The sequence below is a fragment of the Mytilus galloprovincialis genome, chromosome 5 (assembly GCF_965363235.1).
Source record: "Mytilus galloprovincialis chromosome 5, xbMytGall1.hap1.1, whole genome shotgun sequence".
NCBI classification, from domain to species: domain Eukaryota; kingdom Metazoa; phylum Mollusca; class Bivalvia; order Mytilida; family Mytilidae; genus Mytilus; species Mytilus galloprovincialis.
In genome coordinates, this window is record NC_134842.1 from 42,334,147 (window position 1) to 42,352,167 (window position 18,021).

The window sequence follows — 18,021 nt, forward strand, 5'->3', positions numbered from 1 at the left end:
TTTAAGTATAATGACATAAATAATCAACACGAAAATTAGAAAATAAATGTTATGAATCCTTCGGTTTCTAGTACAACAATGTTGTTCTTTAAAAAGAGTTTCTCAAAAACATTTCTCACACATCTTGCATCACACAAGTATTCATACAGAATAGTTTTATACTGTAATAGCATGATAAGGTCAACTTGACTGTTTAAACTCTTAAGTAAATTTCTTCTGTGATGATACAACTTTTATTTTTTTCTCGTTTCAACCTTTATTCAGACATTATGTAGCATGTTATTAATAAAGTGACCGATAAAGACAAAAGAGTAATAAGTTGTCTAACAGATAACATTTTATACATTATTCCTTATTCAATACATTCTTTTTAGATAAATTATTCGTTTTTTTTTTATCAATTACACAATGCAATGTGAAGAAAAAATACTGATTTAATGACAAAAACTAATGTTGTGTGACTCTTCTTTCTTATCTTCTCAAATGTAATTGGGGTAAGTTTCAAATATATCTCGTTGATTTTGTGTATCAATTTGTTTTTATTTTATCTTTATTCAATCGTTCAACATATATATTTAAAATAACATTTTATATGTTATACGTATAGATACATCTGCAATCTTTTTTTTTGTCTTTAAAGGATACGTCTGCAATCTTTCAGTTTCAAATCTGTAAAATTATAGATTTCATGAGGACGCGAAGCGTCCAATATGAAATATAGATTATACTAAGAAAATGATTAAGATATAACATTGCAATTGCCTTCATTTATGAACTCTAATCGAGCTGTTTAAAGTAAAACCACTCAGGTGAGAAAAACAGCTCACCTGTGTACTATATAAACATACGTGTCACTTAAATACTCGCTTTCAATTGCGAGCAGAACTTCTAAACATAAGGATCTCCTTTATAAACATCAACATACATGTACCAAAAACAATAATAAGCCATGACAACTCTAAACCATAGATATTGAAACAAGAAATGTATAATTATGCTGCTACTTCCAGTGCTGGTACAAATTTCCTTTCCTTTTATATATGATTAATAAAAAGAATACTGTTTCACCATTTAATATGTCAACAATATATATCTTTAACATATAAAAAATGTATTGCAAAACTTTAGCATGTCTCTATTGCAATCTATAAAAGTTCTGTTGACAAGAAATTTAACATAGTGTTTCTTCCACATTATATCCCGCATGGGTAAATTACAGTTCAAAAGTCAATCACCACAATCTCTCTGACTGCTAGGACTCCATGGATGATGTATCTGAAAATAAAGTTGAATGATAATAAACTTGTTCTTCATAATTAATATTATCAATTCAATTGTTACATCATCATTACTACACAATTTCATATAAGGATCTTGATTTGTGTGTGTGTGTGTGTGTGTGTGTATATATATATGATATATAGTGTATCTTGTATATAATTTTATATAGTTCTGGTCATGAGTAGTCTCTTATACATTGACTCTTTGTATTAATCCACGTCAAATATTATCTAAATGGGTATTGGGTGGGAGGGAAATTGCAATGTTATATCTTAATCATTTTCTTAGTATAATCTATATTTCATATTGGACGCTTCGCGTCCTCATGAAATCTATAATTATACGTCAGAAAAACTCATAAGATATAACATTGCACGTTCAAAGCGTTAAACATAATTATTAACATACCTGAAGGTAAACTCAAGACTTTCTTTGAAAACTGATCATTTGAACTATCCTCCTGCAATGGTCTGAAATAGAATTTTTTAAAAGTTAAAGCATTTGACCAATCAGCTATTTTCAAAATCTCTGATATAGAAACTCCTTGACCTTTAGCTTTACTAGTTGAGGACCCTCTAGTTGAATGAGCCTTAAACTTAGTTGTATCAATACCGGCTAACTTCATAATATCCTTAATCCAGTTAGCTATAGTATTAGACGAGGCACCTTTATGTGGCTTAACTAAAGTTCTAAGTAATGGATTTGGCTTAGACATATCCACCTCTCGAAAATCTACAGAACGTTTCAAATAAGCTTGTAAACAATCAACTACACATAATTTAAGATTGTCCTCAAATTTCGGATAAAATATTTCTTTTGAATTACAATCAGATTGAGTTTTTGATAAACCTGGGAGCTGAAATTTAGCCCCTTCATTGTTTATTTGCATGAATCTTATATCAAGTCTAGCAATTTCAGAAGATCTTTTCGGAGCAGCTATCGCTAAAAGAATTGTTAATTTCTTGGTTAATGTTTTAAGATCCAAATCAGGGTTAACAGATTGAGAAAGGAGAAACTTCAGAACAATATCAATGTCCCACATTTCTTGATATTTAGGTAAAGGTGGATTTTCCCTCAAAATGCCCTTCATTAATTTCTTAACTAATTGTGTCTGTCCCACTGGTTGCCCATCAATATGAGGAAGAATAGAGGATATTGCAGATCTATGGACATTAACTGTTCTGTATTGAAAACCCTTTTGAAACATCCATGCCAAGAAGTCTAGAACAGCAGTTAGAGGTGCTGAAAAGGGATCAACTTCCCGTTCCAAACACCAGCTAACCCACTTATTCCAGGCCGAATCGTAAGATTTCTGAGTTCCTTTCCCCCAGGAGCTGAGCAAAAGTTTTTTAACTTCCTCTGATATTGACATTGTTTGATATGATCTCCTGAGACAAGCCACCCGACTAGTTGAAGCGATTTGTTTTGAATCATTGGGTGAGGTTCCCCTTGATACGACTGTAGTAGACCTGGAAATGTCGGCAACAGAATTGGATGTTGTATTGACATTTCCAGCAATATTGCATACCATGGCTGTGCCATCCAAGCAGGAGTTATCAGAACTACAGTTGTTTTCTCTGCTTTTATTTTTTTCAGACATTGAGCTATCAAGCAGAAAGGGGGGAAGGCGTAAGCCTTGAAACTCGTCCAAGGATGTAGGAGAGCATTGAACGCTAATGCTCCTGGATCGGGAAGCCAGCTTATGTATGTTTGAAGTTGATTGTTGGACCGATCTGCGAAAAGATCTATGTTGCAGGTCATTGTCTGCTTCATTAAAGAATTGAAAACCTTTGAATGAAGTTTCCAATTGCTGGAGTCTGAATGATGTCTGGACTCCCAATCTGCAATTAGATTCTCTCGACCTGGGATGAAATCTGCTTTTAGCACTATGTCTTTCTGGAGACACCATGTCCAAAGCTCTAGGGCTAGTTTGTTGCAAACTTTGGACACCGTCCCTCCCATTTTGTTGATATAAGTCATTGTTGTTATGTTGTCCGTCTGAATCAACACCTGTAAATTGTGTCTGTCTTTTAAGAAAGATTTGACTGCATGAGTCACTGCTATTAATTCTAGGGCATTTATATGGAAACTTTTTTCTGATTGTAACCAAGGACCCCCTATTGATACTTTGTTCATTACTGCTCCCCATCCCACATTGCTTGCATCTGTTTGGATGATTACAGATGGTTGGATGGAAATTAGAGACCTCCCATTCCAATGAATTAACTGGTGTATCCACCAGTTTAATTCGTTTTGAGCTTTTTGAGATAGGACTAGTTCTGAATTGTAACTGAGAGTCTGGTTGAGCCTTTGATTTTTTTCTACCTGTAAATGTCTGTAATGTAGTGGGGCTGGAAAAATTGCTTGAATTGAAGCTGTCAGATTTCCTATTAATTCTGATAGTTTTTTCACTGTTATTTTTACTGAATTTTTTACCTCCTTGCATAATTTTTGTATTTTTTGAATTTTTGGGGTTGGAAGGGACAGACTCATATCTACCGAGTTCACTAGAAATCCTAGAAAAAGCATTTGTTGAGAGGACAAAAACTGATTTCTTTTCGTTTATTAGAAATCCTAAACTTTGAAGAAGCCTTACTGTAAGTTGTGCTTCTAACTGACATTTCTCTTTTGATTGGTTCAATATTAAGATATCGTCCAAGTAAACCACTAGACGTATACCCAGTCGTCTTAGAAAACTTGCTGGGACTTTCATTAATTTTGTGAATACTAGTGGGGCGACTGAAATTCCAAAGGGAAGTACCTGAAATTGATAGGTCTTTCCCTGCCATTGAAACTGGACATATTTTTGATGTTGTTTTAACACTGGGACGGTCAAATATGCATCCGTCAGATCTATTTTTATCATCCAGTCTGATTTTTGGATTAAATCTTTTACCGAATGAATCCCTTCCATTTTGAAATGATTGTATATCAAATAATTGTTCAACTGCTTTAAATTTATTACAGGACGGTGTCCTCCCCCTTTTTTCTCGACCAAGAAAAGATGACTTAGAAAATACCTCTGACTTTGGGATACCTGACATATTGCTTTTTTGTCTAACAATGATAGAATTTCTTGATTGATCAATGCTGTTTTCTCTTTGTCGAAAAATAGTTTTGGGCACTGAATTTGTCTTGGCGGTATTTGACAGAATTCTAGTTTTAGACCCTGAACTGTATCTAAGACCCAAGGATCTGATGTCAAACAACCCCAGTTCTGGACAAAAAGTTTTGTTCTCCCCCCTACAGGAAAATGAGCAAAACGGTCTGTTGAAATGGGGAAAAAATCTAATTCTTGAACCTTTACCTGTTGTATGTCTAATTCTTGGGATTGAACCCCTTCCTTGGGATCCCTGGTGTCGATCTTGACTGACCTCTGCCTCTGCCCCTGCCTCGGCCCCCAAACTGCTGATTCTGGTTGTTTGGGGGCTCGAGCCGAAAATACTGGTTATTGCCACGGCCACCATTTCCATGACCACCACTGAAGTTACCATTTCCAAATCTAGATGCTTTGTTTTTGGAACGGCGTACTGTTTGCAGCAAGCTAAACAATTCCCTGTTGTCTTTGCTTTCTTCGGTGAGCAATTTTCTGAACTTACGGCCAAATAGTTCATTAGAGCTTTTTAACAGCGCTTTCTTGCCATCTTTATCTGTTAATAAATCTAGACATTCTGGTAATACTCTACCAAGCATAGACCTACGACGATCAGTTAAGTAAACATAGTGAGCGTTCCCAATCAAAACTAATGCTCTCTGTACAATGTCAATGACATCTACTGGATTCAAGCCACGATCACGTTTCTTAGCTTTCTCTGCTTCTGTCCATAAAATTGCTAAGGGACCAGTAGCATCTAAAATTCTGTTTTCAGAGTTAATAATAGAACGTTCTTTCTTGGCATTCAAAGTTTGATTAAATTTCTTACGAAATAGTTTCTTTATATATCTATCCGTTTCTTTGGAAGCGAGCTTTTTACTTATAGGTATGTTACAGTTCTTTGTGACTTCTAACCTAACATTCTTTGTGATGCCCTGATTGGCATACTTCTCAATGTATCTGGAAATTTTACCCGGTACCTTGGTATCTTTCTTCAAAATTTCAGACGGATCAAAAAGATTATCATTATCTGAACTTTCCCCACTATCCGAGGAGGAATTCTCGGTCTCCTGTTCCGATTCATCACCAGAATCTGTGTTCACCTCCACATGTTTTCGTTTACCGGAAGAAGATGATTCGACTGGATTTCTTTTATCCGGCAACCAGTTACGTGTGGCCCTCTCGTCACTTTCACCATCTAACCCAGACGCCCCATCGTCTGATTGTGGATGAGTTTTGCCCTTATTGGCACTCAATTTGCCCTTATTGGCAATAAGTTTGCCCTTATTGGCACTTTGTTTGCCCTGTTTGGCATTGTGTTTGTCTTTTGTGGCACTTGAATTGCCCATATAAGTATTGCCCTCATCGGCATTAGAAACAACACCCTCATTGGTATGTTCAAAGTCACTAAGGTCACTAAACTGACCATCGGCAAACAGTTCAACTTCATCTTGAGATTGAACATCAGACAAGTAGTCTAAATCTTCTAACAAATCTCGAGAAGGAGTATGTTTCCCTCTAGAACTGGGCGAGTTTAATTGAGTTTGAGCCATATTATTTTTTCAACATTAAATCTTACCGAACATCTCGACTGCGAGCTAAAATTGAAAGCGAGTATTTAAGTGACACGTATGTTTATATAGTACACAGGTGAGCTGTTTTTCTCACCTGAGTGGTTTTACTTTAAACAGCTCGATTAGAGTTCATAAATGAAGGCAATTGCAATGTTATATCTTATGAGTTTTTCTGACGTATAATTATCAGATACATCAACAAATGGAAGTTTTTAACGACCTTGACTGGCTATACAGCCCTTGCACTGTCAGATACATCGTAATAATATTATTATTATTATTTCATCTAAATAAGTATTAAAAAAATGGTAAGCAAAAGTAAATAACATTACAAAATTATAACACACGTCAAATAAATAAAGGATCTGGAATGTCAGTCTTGTTCAATTATTAAATATATTCAATTAGAATGAGTAAAATGAAAATATAATATGATAAGCAAATAAAAAAAAAACAGTCGAAAATAATTAATAACTGAAAAGGGAAACAATCTAGTCCTATTACATTTATAAAAAATTACCATATCGGCCCGATCAAGAGAATATACAAAGTAGTACATATATCAAACAAAATAGTTACTAGGCATATTTATAAATCTTTGTCAATAAGTATAATATTTAGTTCATTTTGGTATCAAATGAAAGCGTATTCATTTAGGATCACCAAAGACCCGTGTTGAATAATAATCAGAAAAAAATTAATAAAAAACAGGGCATATTTCCCCCGTTGTATAGTTGGTTTAGTACCTGTTTTTTTTCTGGAATTTCTGGGGGTCCAGAAGACAGCAATACACAGTTAGGAGTTTGGTTTCGCATTTTGGCCCCGATGGATTTTTTATATATGAAAGTTGTTGTGCAATAAAATTCATTTTCAGACAGCTGATTACTAATTTAGCCTTCAAAAATGGTTTATAAAACATCAATGTTATTTTTACATGTTTAATTAGCTATTTTCTTTTTGACTTTCCGTATTTTCATAGCAATACCAGCCATAGGTCCAGAAATTAATGTTATATTTCTGGTGCACTTTCCCACCAGGGCAATTTCATGAATAAAAGGGTCTGGGACAAGCTTTCAATTCCACTAGGTGTGGGTAAAAACTTTGCCGTAGGGAACTGTACAGAAAGAGTGAAAACATGAGCCCATACCAATTACTGTATAGGTACCTCAGACTTTATATGGACAGTGAAGTCTTCACGTGCACTCTCCCACCCTGAAATTGATACGAGTTGAAGATATGGATAAAAGCTATCCTTATAACCACCTGCGGTCAAGAACTTTGCCGTAGAGGGGTGGCAGTAAAGCCACTGTTGCCACCACCCGTAATGGACAAAATGAGAAATTGGGTATTGGGTTGTAAGCTTCACTGGCCATCCAAAGTCTGAGGTACCTTTACAGTTATGGGTATGGGCTCATTTTTCAGTCTTTCTGTACAGTTCCCTACGGCAAGGTTTTTCCCACACCTAGTTGGATCGAAAGCTTGTCCCAGACCCCTTCATTCAAGAAAATGCCCATGTGGGAAAGTGCACCGGAAGCTGACAACAACATACTCAATTTCTCATGTTGGTCCATTATGGGTGGTGGCAGCAGTCGCTTTACTCCCATCCCCCTACGGCAAAGTTCTTGACCGCAGGTGGTTAGATAGAAAGCTATTATTCATATCTTCAACTCGTATCAATCCCTGGGTGGGAAAGTGCACCTGACACTGGCCATCCAAAGTCTGATGTACCTATACAGTTATGGGTATGGGCTCATTTTTGAGTCTTTCTGTACAGTTCCCTACGGCAAAGTTTTTTCCCACACCTAGTGGCGATGTTATTTTTTTCGTGTCCAACGTACATTCTTTCGGCAAGCCTCGCAAGCCCCATACGGTAAAGTCCGCCACCGGACATGGCTCAAATGACAGGCAATAAATCAGAGCAGGGCCCTGAAATGATTTTTTGGGGGTTAAACCCTTCTGGGAATAGAATCCCACCTACACTTTCTCAATAACATCCAAATATTAAAGAAAAATTCCTTGGCTCTAACTCCAAATATGGACAATTTTATGTTTAATAATGGGGTCCTGAAATCTTTTGAAAGCTTCCGATGTGCTATTTGTTAACCTTTTCTAATTAACCGGACCAAATCACTACTTTACTTTAAAATTCATGACCCAATTTTTTTTTACAGTGTGCTTTAATCCCCTTTACTTGCTATAAAGGCATAAAACATGAAGAAATACATTTGGAAAGGGTATAAAAAAATGGAAATTAACACACTGTCCACACAAAGGACTAATCAAAGGACGATAACTGTGTACTGACAACGAAAAATCAAAGGACGATAACTGTGTACTCGGACCATTTGAGGATGCCGAATGTATAGAAAGCCAGTATTGGTAATTCTTTCGAACATAAGATATTTCTTATTTCGTTTATTTGAAAGCTTATACATTGTACACAGGAACAAGTTTAAGTCAACTCATATTAAATAGTTATTATATGCTACGCCTACAACAGTAAAGACCGTAATGTTATCTGATCTGTAGGTTTGTTCGTTCGTTCGTTTTTCCGTGTATCCATCCATTTATACTGTATTAGATTGAATCTAAGATGACATTGTAGTCAGATCAAGTTGAAACTAGGTACACATGTTTATTAAAATATGTTCTTTTTAAAACCATTTACGGTTCTCTGAATATGAAAAATAATTGTGCGAGCAAATCATCATAGACAACCACTGTTTTTTTTTCTAATTCAATTTGTTTACTTTTTATTCTCATTTCGTATCCTTAAATTACTCGTATATAACTATTATGTGATTGGGGGATGTACTATCCGTTTTCAATAGTTTATTTGCAATCCTTGATTTTTGTTTACCATCTCGGTTAAGAGTTTGGAAAACCGAGAAAACGTAAAGAAGACCTCAAAATATATTATATGCCATTACCTATAGAGTAAAATACGTAGAGGAGCGCACTTTCCATTCTATAAATACATATATAAATTTCAGTGGCGGATCCAGCCATTTAAAAAAGGGGGGTTCCCAACCCAGAGTAAAAAGGGGGGGGGGTCCAACTATATGCTCCCAATCAAATGCATTGATCGTAAAAAAAAACGGGGGTTCCAACCCCCCCCCCCTCCCCGCCATGGATCCGCCACTGTATAATAACATAAAGTATGTGTTTATTTAGGGGAATAAAAATCGTTCGCTAAAAAAAGATTGTTCCTTTGCTTTCTGTGTATTTTTCGCTGTGCATTTGCTGATTAAAGATACCCTATCTCCTTAGTTTTTCTATTGAATTACGATATTTTGACCTTTTACGATTTTCTGGGACGTTCTCCCTTTACTGATCTATATTGATGCTGACATTTAGCAAACAAACTAGTCAGTACATTAGGCTACATACGACATAGATGTTGTAGTGTCCCTTCTGACTTGATATGATGGATATCTCTAGTTATTTAAAGGTTAAAAAACAATATAAACCGTATAGTGGAAGATATTAGCAAGCAAAATCAAGGGAATTGTGCAAATGATGATACAAGCATGAAAATTAGCACGAAGCATCATTATTATGTACATTTTAAGAAAAAACTGCTGGCCATAAGAAAATTTCATTTTTTCAAGATGGCCACCACCTTTTCTAAAATGGCTGTTTTTTCAAGATTGAAATACTTATTTTTCTGGAAAACGTTTTCTTCGACCTTCTTTAAGTAAAAAATATTATCAGATTGGGTGGATACCTTCTTTACATGTAACGAATATACTTAATATGAATATTTGACATTTTCAGGGTTTGCGCATGCGTGAAAATGCTCCAAATTCACACACAAACATTTGAACTATTTATTACATGCTTAGCGCTTTTGAGTTTTTAATGATGTTATGAATTAGTTTGATGACGTTTTTTAAGGTTATGATACACATGCGTTAAACAATTTCGCGCATGCGCAAACTATTTATAAATTAAAAACGAATTACACGCACTACAGGGGCACAATGATGGAAATCGTAGTTATTCTAACAGATAACGATTTGAATTTCTTTAACATATCTTGGTCGTCATTCATCCCTCTAAGCATATAGGCTCTTCTGTTCGAATATAACGAGTTACTTATTTGACGCCACTGTTTGAAAACACGCACTTTCAGTTGCAATGATCAAGCATTCGATGGATAATGTGAAAAACGTGGTTAAGTTTCTAAATATCGGGCAAACTTCAATTAAAGCTGCAGATAAAACCTTTGGTATTGGCTAAGCAATTTCAGTTGGAATGGCCAGATTTGTACGGAGAACATAAGTTTATCGTCATGTTTGGTGGATTGTCCATGGCTTGTTTTAAAATTCTGAGTTATATTTTGCGTGATAGTGGATGGTAATGTGCTCTCACTGAAGCTGATATTGCAACACCTAGAATGGCAGATGCTTTTCAAGTATGTTCAAATGTAATTAGGAATGAACATGCACATCAGATAACTGCATGTGGTTTGCTTGAATTTATAATGCTAGTCGTTATGAAAGCGTAAACACAGAAAATGATGTTCAAGTATGTGATCAACGGATGTAAGGAAAGAGAGTCATATCGACCATAGTTTAATTTCTGGCGTTCAATTATGAATTACGCACTTTATGTGCCTTCAGTAGTACGCTCGTATCACGAGTCAGATATCGTACTTTACAAACAGTCCATATCAAGCATGATACCAATCTTAGTCTTGACCGTGTAAATTATGCAAGATATCGATTCTCTTCACAAACATTACCCACAGGTTGCAATTAAATTTGTAAATGGTAATTTTTACTGTAAGACCAGCAAGTTGATTCTTTATATTACAAATGATCAGGCACAAACACAGAATAATGAGTCGTGAACGGCGATGTTGGTACCATACGGTTAATCAAAGATCATTTCGAGACGATGGATGGTACTAGTAGCTGGAGCAGAAGTCAGTAGACTGGTAGATGAATTTGAAAGATTCAGTGGTTTGAGTCATTTTACAACAGATGAACAAAGGCATGAAGACTCTTAAAAGGCTTTCTAAAGTTATCAACGAGTTTCGAACTCCATTTCTAGAAGAGTCGTCAAATTTGTACAAAATGTACTCTTTTAAGGAATTTGTTGATTCAGAAGTAATGTAGGTAAGATTTGTATATAAACTCCAAGATATTGGGTCCAAACAGGACGATCTTTTGAAGCAAATATGAAACGAAGAGAATCTGCTTTTTTAATCAGATGAAAAAGAACGTTTCCATATAAAAGCAGTAAAATGAAACTGGAAATTTCTTTGTCAAAAAACAAAGCTAGAGAACCTGAACACTGATTGGGATCTCTTTTCTAGACTTTTCATTTCTTCTTTAGCCATCAAAACCGAACTGTCCCTTCGTCTTTGTGTGAGGATGACGTATTCAATCGCAGCAAATGGGTATACTTGAAACATTCTGCGATTTGCCATCAACTGATCAAAATTCTGACGCATTTATCGTAGGTGTGGCAGCAATGGTTAATGTATTGCCACCACTTGGGGCACACATATTTGATGATTATGCAAATGATACCATACTGCCGTACATAAAATCTTCCTTCGATAAGTATCCAAGAGTAGACATGATTTGATGTTTACTAAATTAATTATTTAAAGGCTTGGACGAAAACAAAAGGCAAAGTACTGGCAATATTAGGTGTGGACAAATTGTGGATAGGTTTTTGAAGGAATAAAGACATTCGATGGCTTCCTGTATATGTCATATCAAATGCGTTTGGCCTTCGTGTAGCAATTTTTCCTTCTTCTATGAATTAAGTGGGTGTGACACTGTGTCGGCACGTCATCGAAAATTGAAGAGGTCAGCATGGCAGACATTGGAAATATTATCAGATTTAACGGACGTTTTTGCCCGAATTGTATGACATCATAGAAGTAGTTGTTTGCATCATGCACGGAAACATCACCGTTTGCTGTGAAGGAGGCACGATTAAAATCGTTTGCAAGGTAGCAGCGGCGTAATGATGCTATTCCGCCTACCTCAAAATCATTATCATTAACTGTGGTAGGCGGAATAGCATCATAAGGCCGCGACTTCCTTCAATCGATTTTAATCTTCTTGGGCACATAAAAACAGAAGCATATCAAGGTGGACATGTTTGGGCTCGTCCGGATTTATGTATTCGACAGGTTCATATACCGAGTCATGAACACAGGAGTTGGGTAAAAAAAAACAATGACAATTTCCGCTGATTCTCGTATCATGATTTTTTTAAATGCAGATGCAAGAAATTCAGCTGTGTTGGTAACTTTAAATGCTACCGTTCTGGCCTTCCGTGTACAGGTTGGCGTATTTGTAACTGTCAGATAATTAGGAGATAAGCAACCTGTCTTTGTAAACAAACTATATATGCATTTGAACTTAACAAAGTCAGTGAAATCTCTTGTTAAGTTGATAGAAATGATAAAATTAACATTTTCAACGTTTTGCCGCCATTTTGGGACCGGAAGTCACTTTCTTGTTCATGTAGGTATTGGTTTTTTTGTACTTTAGGAACTGTTATTTAAGTTTTATCAAAATTTACATAGGATTATACCTATTACACAGCTTTCAAAAGATTTACGAAATGTGACCAATTGATATGACGCCATTTGCAAAATGAGCGGTGGCCATCTTGAAAAATGTGGGTTTTTTTTATGGCCAGCAGCTGATTTTTTTTTAATATCATTTAATCCAACCATGTACCAAATTTCATGCTTGTATCACGATTTGCACAATTATGTCCATAATATCTCCCACTAGTATTGGTAGCCATATTTTATTTTTAACAGAACGTTGTTTCAATATGTCGTTTTGTGGTTTTCTCATATACCACATTATGATTCTTTGACAAGTTGATTCTTATTGTGTTCTTTAGTGGTCGCTAGGATTGGTCGCTAGCTTGAGTCTGGTCATACTTATGCAAAACAAAACAAAAAACAAAAAACGTCAAAATTCAGGAAATCAATATACCGCAAATAAACCAATCTAAATATAACAATGAAAGATAAATGTAAGTATCATAACAATCTCGTGTCAACCATGTTTTTAGTCGAGAAGTAGATGTCACTGAGGGGACAGTCATAAACCATAAGTCAAGGGAAAACCGACAAAACGCGAGAGTTATATCAGGCGATCAAGGAAGGTAAAATTATCCTGCTTTACGCGTTGCAACCTTTGTGTTGCTAATAATAAGTGCAAATCCAGTGACAATTTGCATTCGTTGATGGCAGAATCGAAGAAAATAGGGTGTTGCTAAACGGCGGAAACGGAAAACGGAACGGAAAACGTGAACGGAAAACGGAACGGAAAAGGAAAACGGAAACAGAAAGATTTAACATCTTTTCTTTGTGGGTATTTTATCTACATAAGCATGTTTTATTGCATGAGGAATAAATCTAAAATAAAAGATTTTAAAGCAAAAAGTATTGAAATAATTACCAGGAGATAATGAGACTGATTTTAAATATTGAAGTATGCTGTTTGGTATTAACATAAGAAAAACATTGTATCTTCTAGAATGTAAATCAATAAAAACGAATTGATGTGCAAAAAGCGGCGAACAATCAGTAGCCTACATGGATATATACGATTTGCACAGTGCCCTTAACGTCAATGTCCTAAGGTTTTCAAAATCAAATTGTCTACGCTGCTTAAAATAGTATACCGCGTAATTCTCCTTTGAAAATTCAATTCGTCTCAAGCAGACGTGAATTTTGTTTCATAATATTACAATTGAAAATAGTGTCACTCATTCAGAGTAGCAGAAAACATACAAAGATAGGCGAAAAATACCAAAGGGTTATTCAAACTCAGAAGCCGAAAACAAACCGTCAACGCCATGAATAAACAAGAAAAATGTACAAAAAGACCAAAAGACAAATAGACCAACAATTGCACACAAATTGAAAATACAACATATAAGCTAAAAGCTGAGCAACACGAGCCCCACAGAAAACTTGGGGTGATTTCAGCTGCTCCAGAAGGAAAATAGATCCAGCTTCACAAGTGACACCCGTTAACATAGACATGTATTCATATTCATTCACACAAAAGCAATATTGAAATTTGAAAGTTACTTATATTGGTAGTCTTTTATGATTTTGGTGCTATGTCAAGACAACTGAAAATTCATTCTGCTCTGTTGTTTTTTATGATGGAATGATACTTTATTTCACACTACGCATCTGATCGTTTGGATGTTTCTACTGGCCGTACATAAGTTTTTCCAAAATATCACTAATATCATTTACTAAATAACACCTGACCCAGAACAGTTCCTTGATATACCACGAGGCATGTTGGACCTGTTTGATGTTGTTCAATTTACCACGACATTTTGCTTGCGTACGGCCTTCAACAATGAGCAAAGCCCATACCACATAGTCAGCTTCAAAAGGCCCCGAAATGACAATTTAAAACATTTCAAACGAGAAAACTAACGGCCTTATTTATGTACAAAATAATGAACGAAAAAGAAATATGTTACACATAAACAAACGACAACTAGTAAATTACAGGCTCCTGACTTGGGACAGGCACATACACAGAACGTGTCGGGGTTGAACATGTTAGCAGGATCCCAACCCTCCTCTAACCTGGGACAGTGGTATAGCATAACAACTTAAGAACGAACTATAAAAATCAGTTGAAAAGGCTTAACTCATCAGATAGACACAAATACAAGTGGACGTGGCCGGGTACTGTTACATCCCAATAACAAAAAGACACTAGGATAGACACAAATACAAGTGGACGTGGCCGGATACTGTTACATCCCAATAACAAAAAGACACTAGGATAGACACAAATACAAGTGGGCGTGGCCGGGTACTGTTACATCCCAATAACAAAAAGACACTAGGATAGACACAAATACAAGTGGACGTGGCCGGATACTGTTACATCCCAATAACAAAAAGACACTAGGATAGACACAAATACAAGTGGGCGTGGCCGGGTACTGTTACATCCCAATAACAAAAAGACACTAGGATAGACACAAATACAAGTAAACGTGGCCGGGTACTGTTACATCCCAATAACAAAAAGACACTAGGTACAGATCTGCGAGTACTCGCAGTTAACTGACAGCTAGTTCAAAGCCACTAACAACTGATTAAAAAAATCATGCACCTAAGACGTAAAGCATTGATGATATTATACTAATCTAGACGGTATTATGTTTGACTATACTATGTGTTGTAGCATCTTGCAGAGAATGCATGTTTGAGATACTTAATTAGCGGAAATGCACAAATGTCTCCTGTTGTCTATTCATCAGGTACCAAGCTGGTATTGATGATTGTTGAGAAATTATAGAATAATATTATGATAGCTGCTAATTCATTTATATTTTTTAAGACTATTTTGTTTTTTACATTCTATGACCTATTTCTTTTGGCCCTCATACTTTTTATGTATTGCATCCATTTTCTAATTTTGTTCTCGCCCATACTGAAGTTATTATGTCTTCCCATTTTGGATGTAACGGTTTATTTAGTGGTACATATTTAGGTCTTCTTAGTTGATACAATTATAGTGAAATGTTCATTTAATGTTTTTTGCTCTGTCGTGGTCGTTTTCTGCTGGTACTAAAACCTGCTTTAGTCTTTAGTGGTATACTTTGAGAGACTTTTTTTTTTATCTGACCTGGCCCTGCTAAGTGAGCTTTTCTCGTCACTTGGCGTTCGTCGTCCAATTTCGTCTTTGTTAACTTTTACAAAACTTCTCAGTCTCTGAAACTACTGGGCCAAATGTTATTGAACATAAAATTATGTATTTTAGGGAGTCGCCTGATAGTTTTGGATAAAGTTTGCAACAACTACCATTTGTGTATCTAGTTTAAAAACTGTTTTGGATAACCCTGCCTGTCTGCCAAGTAAGCTGACATGGCTTAAATTTAGTTTTACCGCTGTGTGTATTGCTTAATATGTATTTCTTTTTTCTACTATGGCTAGATGTATAAGGGAAGGGTTGGGATCTCACAAAACATGTTTAACCCCGCCGCATTTTGTGCCTGCCCCAAGTCAGGAAAGTTTTGTATATTTTTTTAATTTAATCTCATTTATATAACAGCCTTCGGATGTTGTCTGCTCTTTGGTCTGGTTGTTGCCTCTTTGACATATTCCCAGTTTTTATTCTCAATTTTATTAGAAAGTTGAGCTCTACCTAATGTCTATTCACATGAACACGGTAAAATGATTTCTTATAGGAGTTATCGACCTTATATTACGATTTTTTTCACTTGCATGTTTACCTGTTATGTTGAAATATATGATAAATAGATAGAAACTTTTAATAGCAAAAATTATCAGCAAGACAAGATCTACTGATTTTCATAGTTCTTTATTTCCATCCTTAAATTCCGTCTATATTAATGTTTCTTTCCGTTTCCGTTCCGTTTTTCGTTTCCGCCGTTTAGCAACACCCAAGAAAATAGGACGATATTGTGGTTTAGACCATATGACATCCATGACTATCTGTAAAACAGATATTCCATAACGGCCAAAAAATCATCATGACCTCAGTACAATTTTCTAAAGGTGACTTCAATTTCACCATTATAAACAATGGCTCAATAGCGTCAACCTTCTATCAGGGAAAACATGATAAACACGAAAGCTCGGTATTGTGTTCCATGTTTTTTTTAAACTTTTATACGTGTTCCTTTTCTGTGTATTTGATCTCTTGTGAAAGGGCGTATCATTAGCAATCATACAGAATTTTCTTTATTATCCTTTGGATTTATGGTAGCTCTAGTGATGATCAGATGAGAGAAGATCTTTAATTTATTTAATATATATAAGAAGATGTGGTATGAGTGTCAATGGGACAACTCGTCATCAAAGTCACAATTCATAAATGTAAACCATTATATGTTAACGTACGGTCTTCAATACGGAGCCATGGCTCACACCGAACTGCAAGCTATGAAGGGCCCCAAAATTGACTAGTGTAAAACCATTCAAACGGGAAAATCAAACAAACAAATGCTTACCCTTCCGGAGCACCTGATTTCACTCCCTGTTTTTAGTGGAGTTTGTGTTGTTTCTTATTTATTATTTATAACTGTTGATGTAAATGTCTTTTGGTTTTGTGAGTCTTTGTTTACTCCTTGGTTTTTGATTGTTATTGTATATATGGTGTATAAAACAAACAAGAAATGAGAAACACTTATGAACCACACCAACAAACGACAACTACTGAACTTCATATTCCTGACTGAGGACAGGTGCAAAAGATTGCAGCGGGTTTAAACGTTTAAATAGGTGCTAACCTTCACCATTATCTGAAACAATAGTGACATATAACAACATAACACGGTTTTTACCCAGCTTCATCATTTCAGTCCCAAGCCCGGAGCTCGCTAGGGAGTAGTTATTGTTGTATGATGTCTGTCTAAATTTGTTCCTTTATTAATTGTTTTTAGCATATATATATTGCCGTTGTTTTTTTTTCTTTTCTTTTCTTTCTCTTGGCATGACAGGATTTTATGGCTCCTTGTCTAATGCCGAATAGTGCTCTATAAATGTTAACATCTTCATTGTTTGGTCTCTGGTGGAATAGATGCGACCAACATAGTTATCTCCTTTGTATGCTTTGACACCTTGGTAAAAAGTCATCCTCTATATACACCAGAACGCGTTGTAAAAGAATAAAGCGCTATTTTCTTTTCATTTATCATTAGAATTCCCCGTCATAGAAATGCCGATCGGAGCGAGACAAAAGAGTTCTTGGACGGTTTAATGCAAAAATGATTTTGTTTTTGCGTTTAAAGGAGGGGGTGTAAGTAAGTGCACTAACAATACAATTTTTCATAGAAATAATATTTCCAAATAGTATCACACTCTTCAAAATATTTGATCGTCACTGATTTTCAAATTTGTCCGAGATATTGCTGATAGAAACCTATGATATAAATTTCATGAAATACTTGCAAGGGTTTGCAGATGAGAGCGCTAACAATGCAAGTGTCGATATAAAATGTTCAAAGGGGCATAAGTTTGTAATTATTTTAGAAGAAGTTAGTCGGCACTGCTTTTTGAACTTGTTCAAGGCATTGCTG

The 18,021-nt window shown here is 35.6% G+C and overlaps 1 protein-coding gene across 1 annotated transcript; it reads right to left on the minus strand.

Moving 5' to 3' along the window:
* Positions 1 to 1,057: 1,057 nt before the first annotated feature.
* On the minus strand, positions 1,058 to 6,097 carry LOC143075847 (uncharacterized). Its single transcript, XM_076251425.1, has 3 exons — positions 4,589 to 6,097; positions 1,690 to 1,751; positions 1,058 to 1,275 (listed from the first exon to the last, which is right to left on the minus strand). Exon 1 carries the CDS (start codon positions 5,926 to 5,928, stop codon positions 4,600 to 4,602), a length of 1,329 nt encoding a protein of 442 aa, XP_076107540.1. The 5' UTR covers positions 5,929 to 6,097; the 3' UTR covers positions 1,058 to 1,275; positions 1,690 to 1,751; positions 4,589 to 4,599.
* Between the last annotated feature and the right edge of the window lie 11,924 nt (positions 6,098 to 18,021).

Coding starts and splice junctions, on each gene's coding strand:
- LOC143075847 (XM_076251425.1), bottom strand. CDS start 5,928: ATGGCTCAAACTCAATTAAACTCGCCCAGTTCTAGAGGGAAACATACT.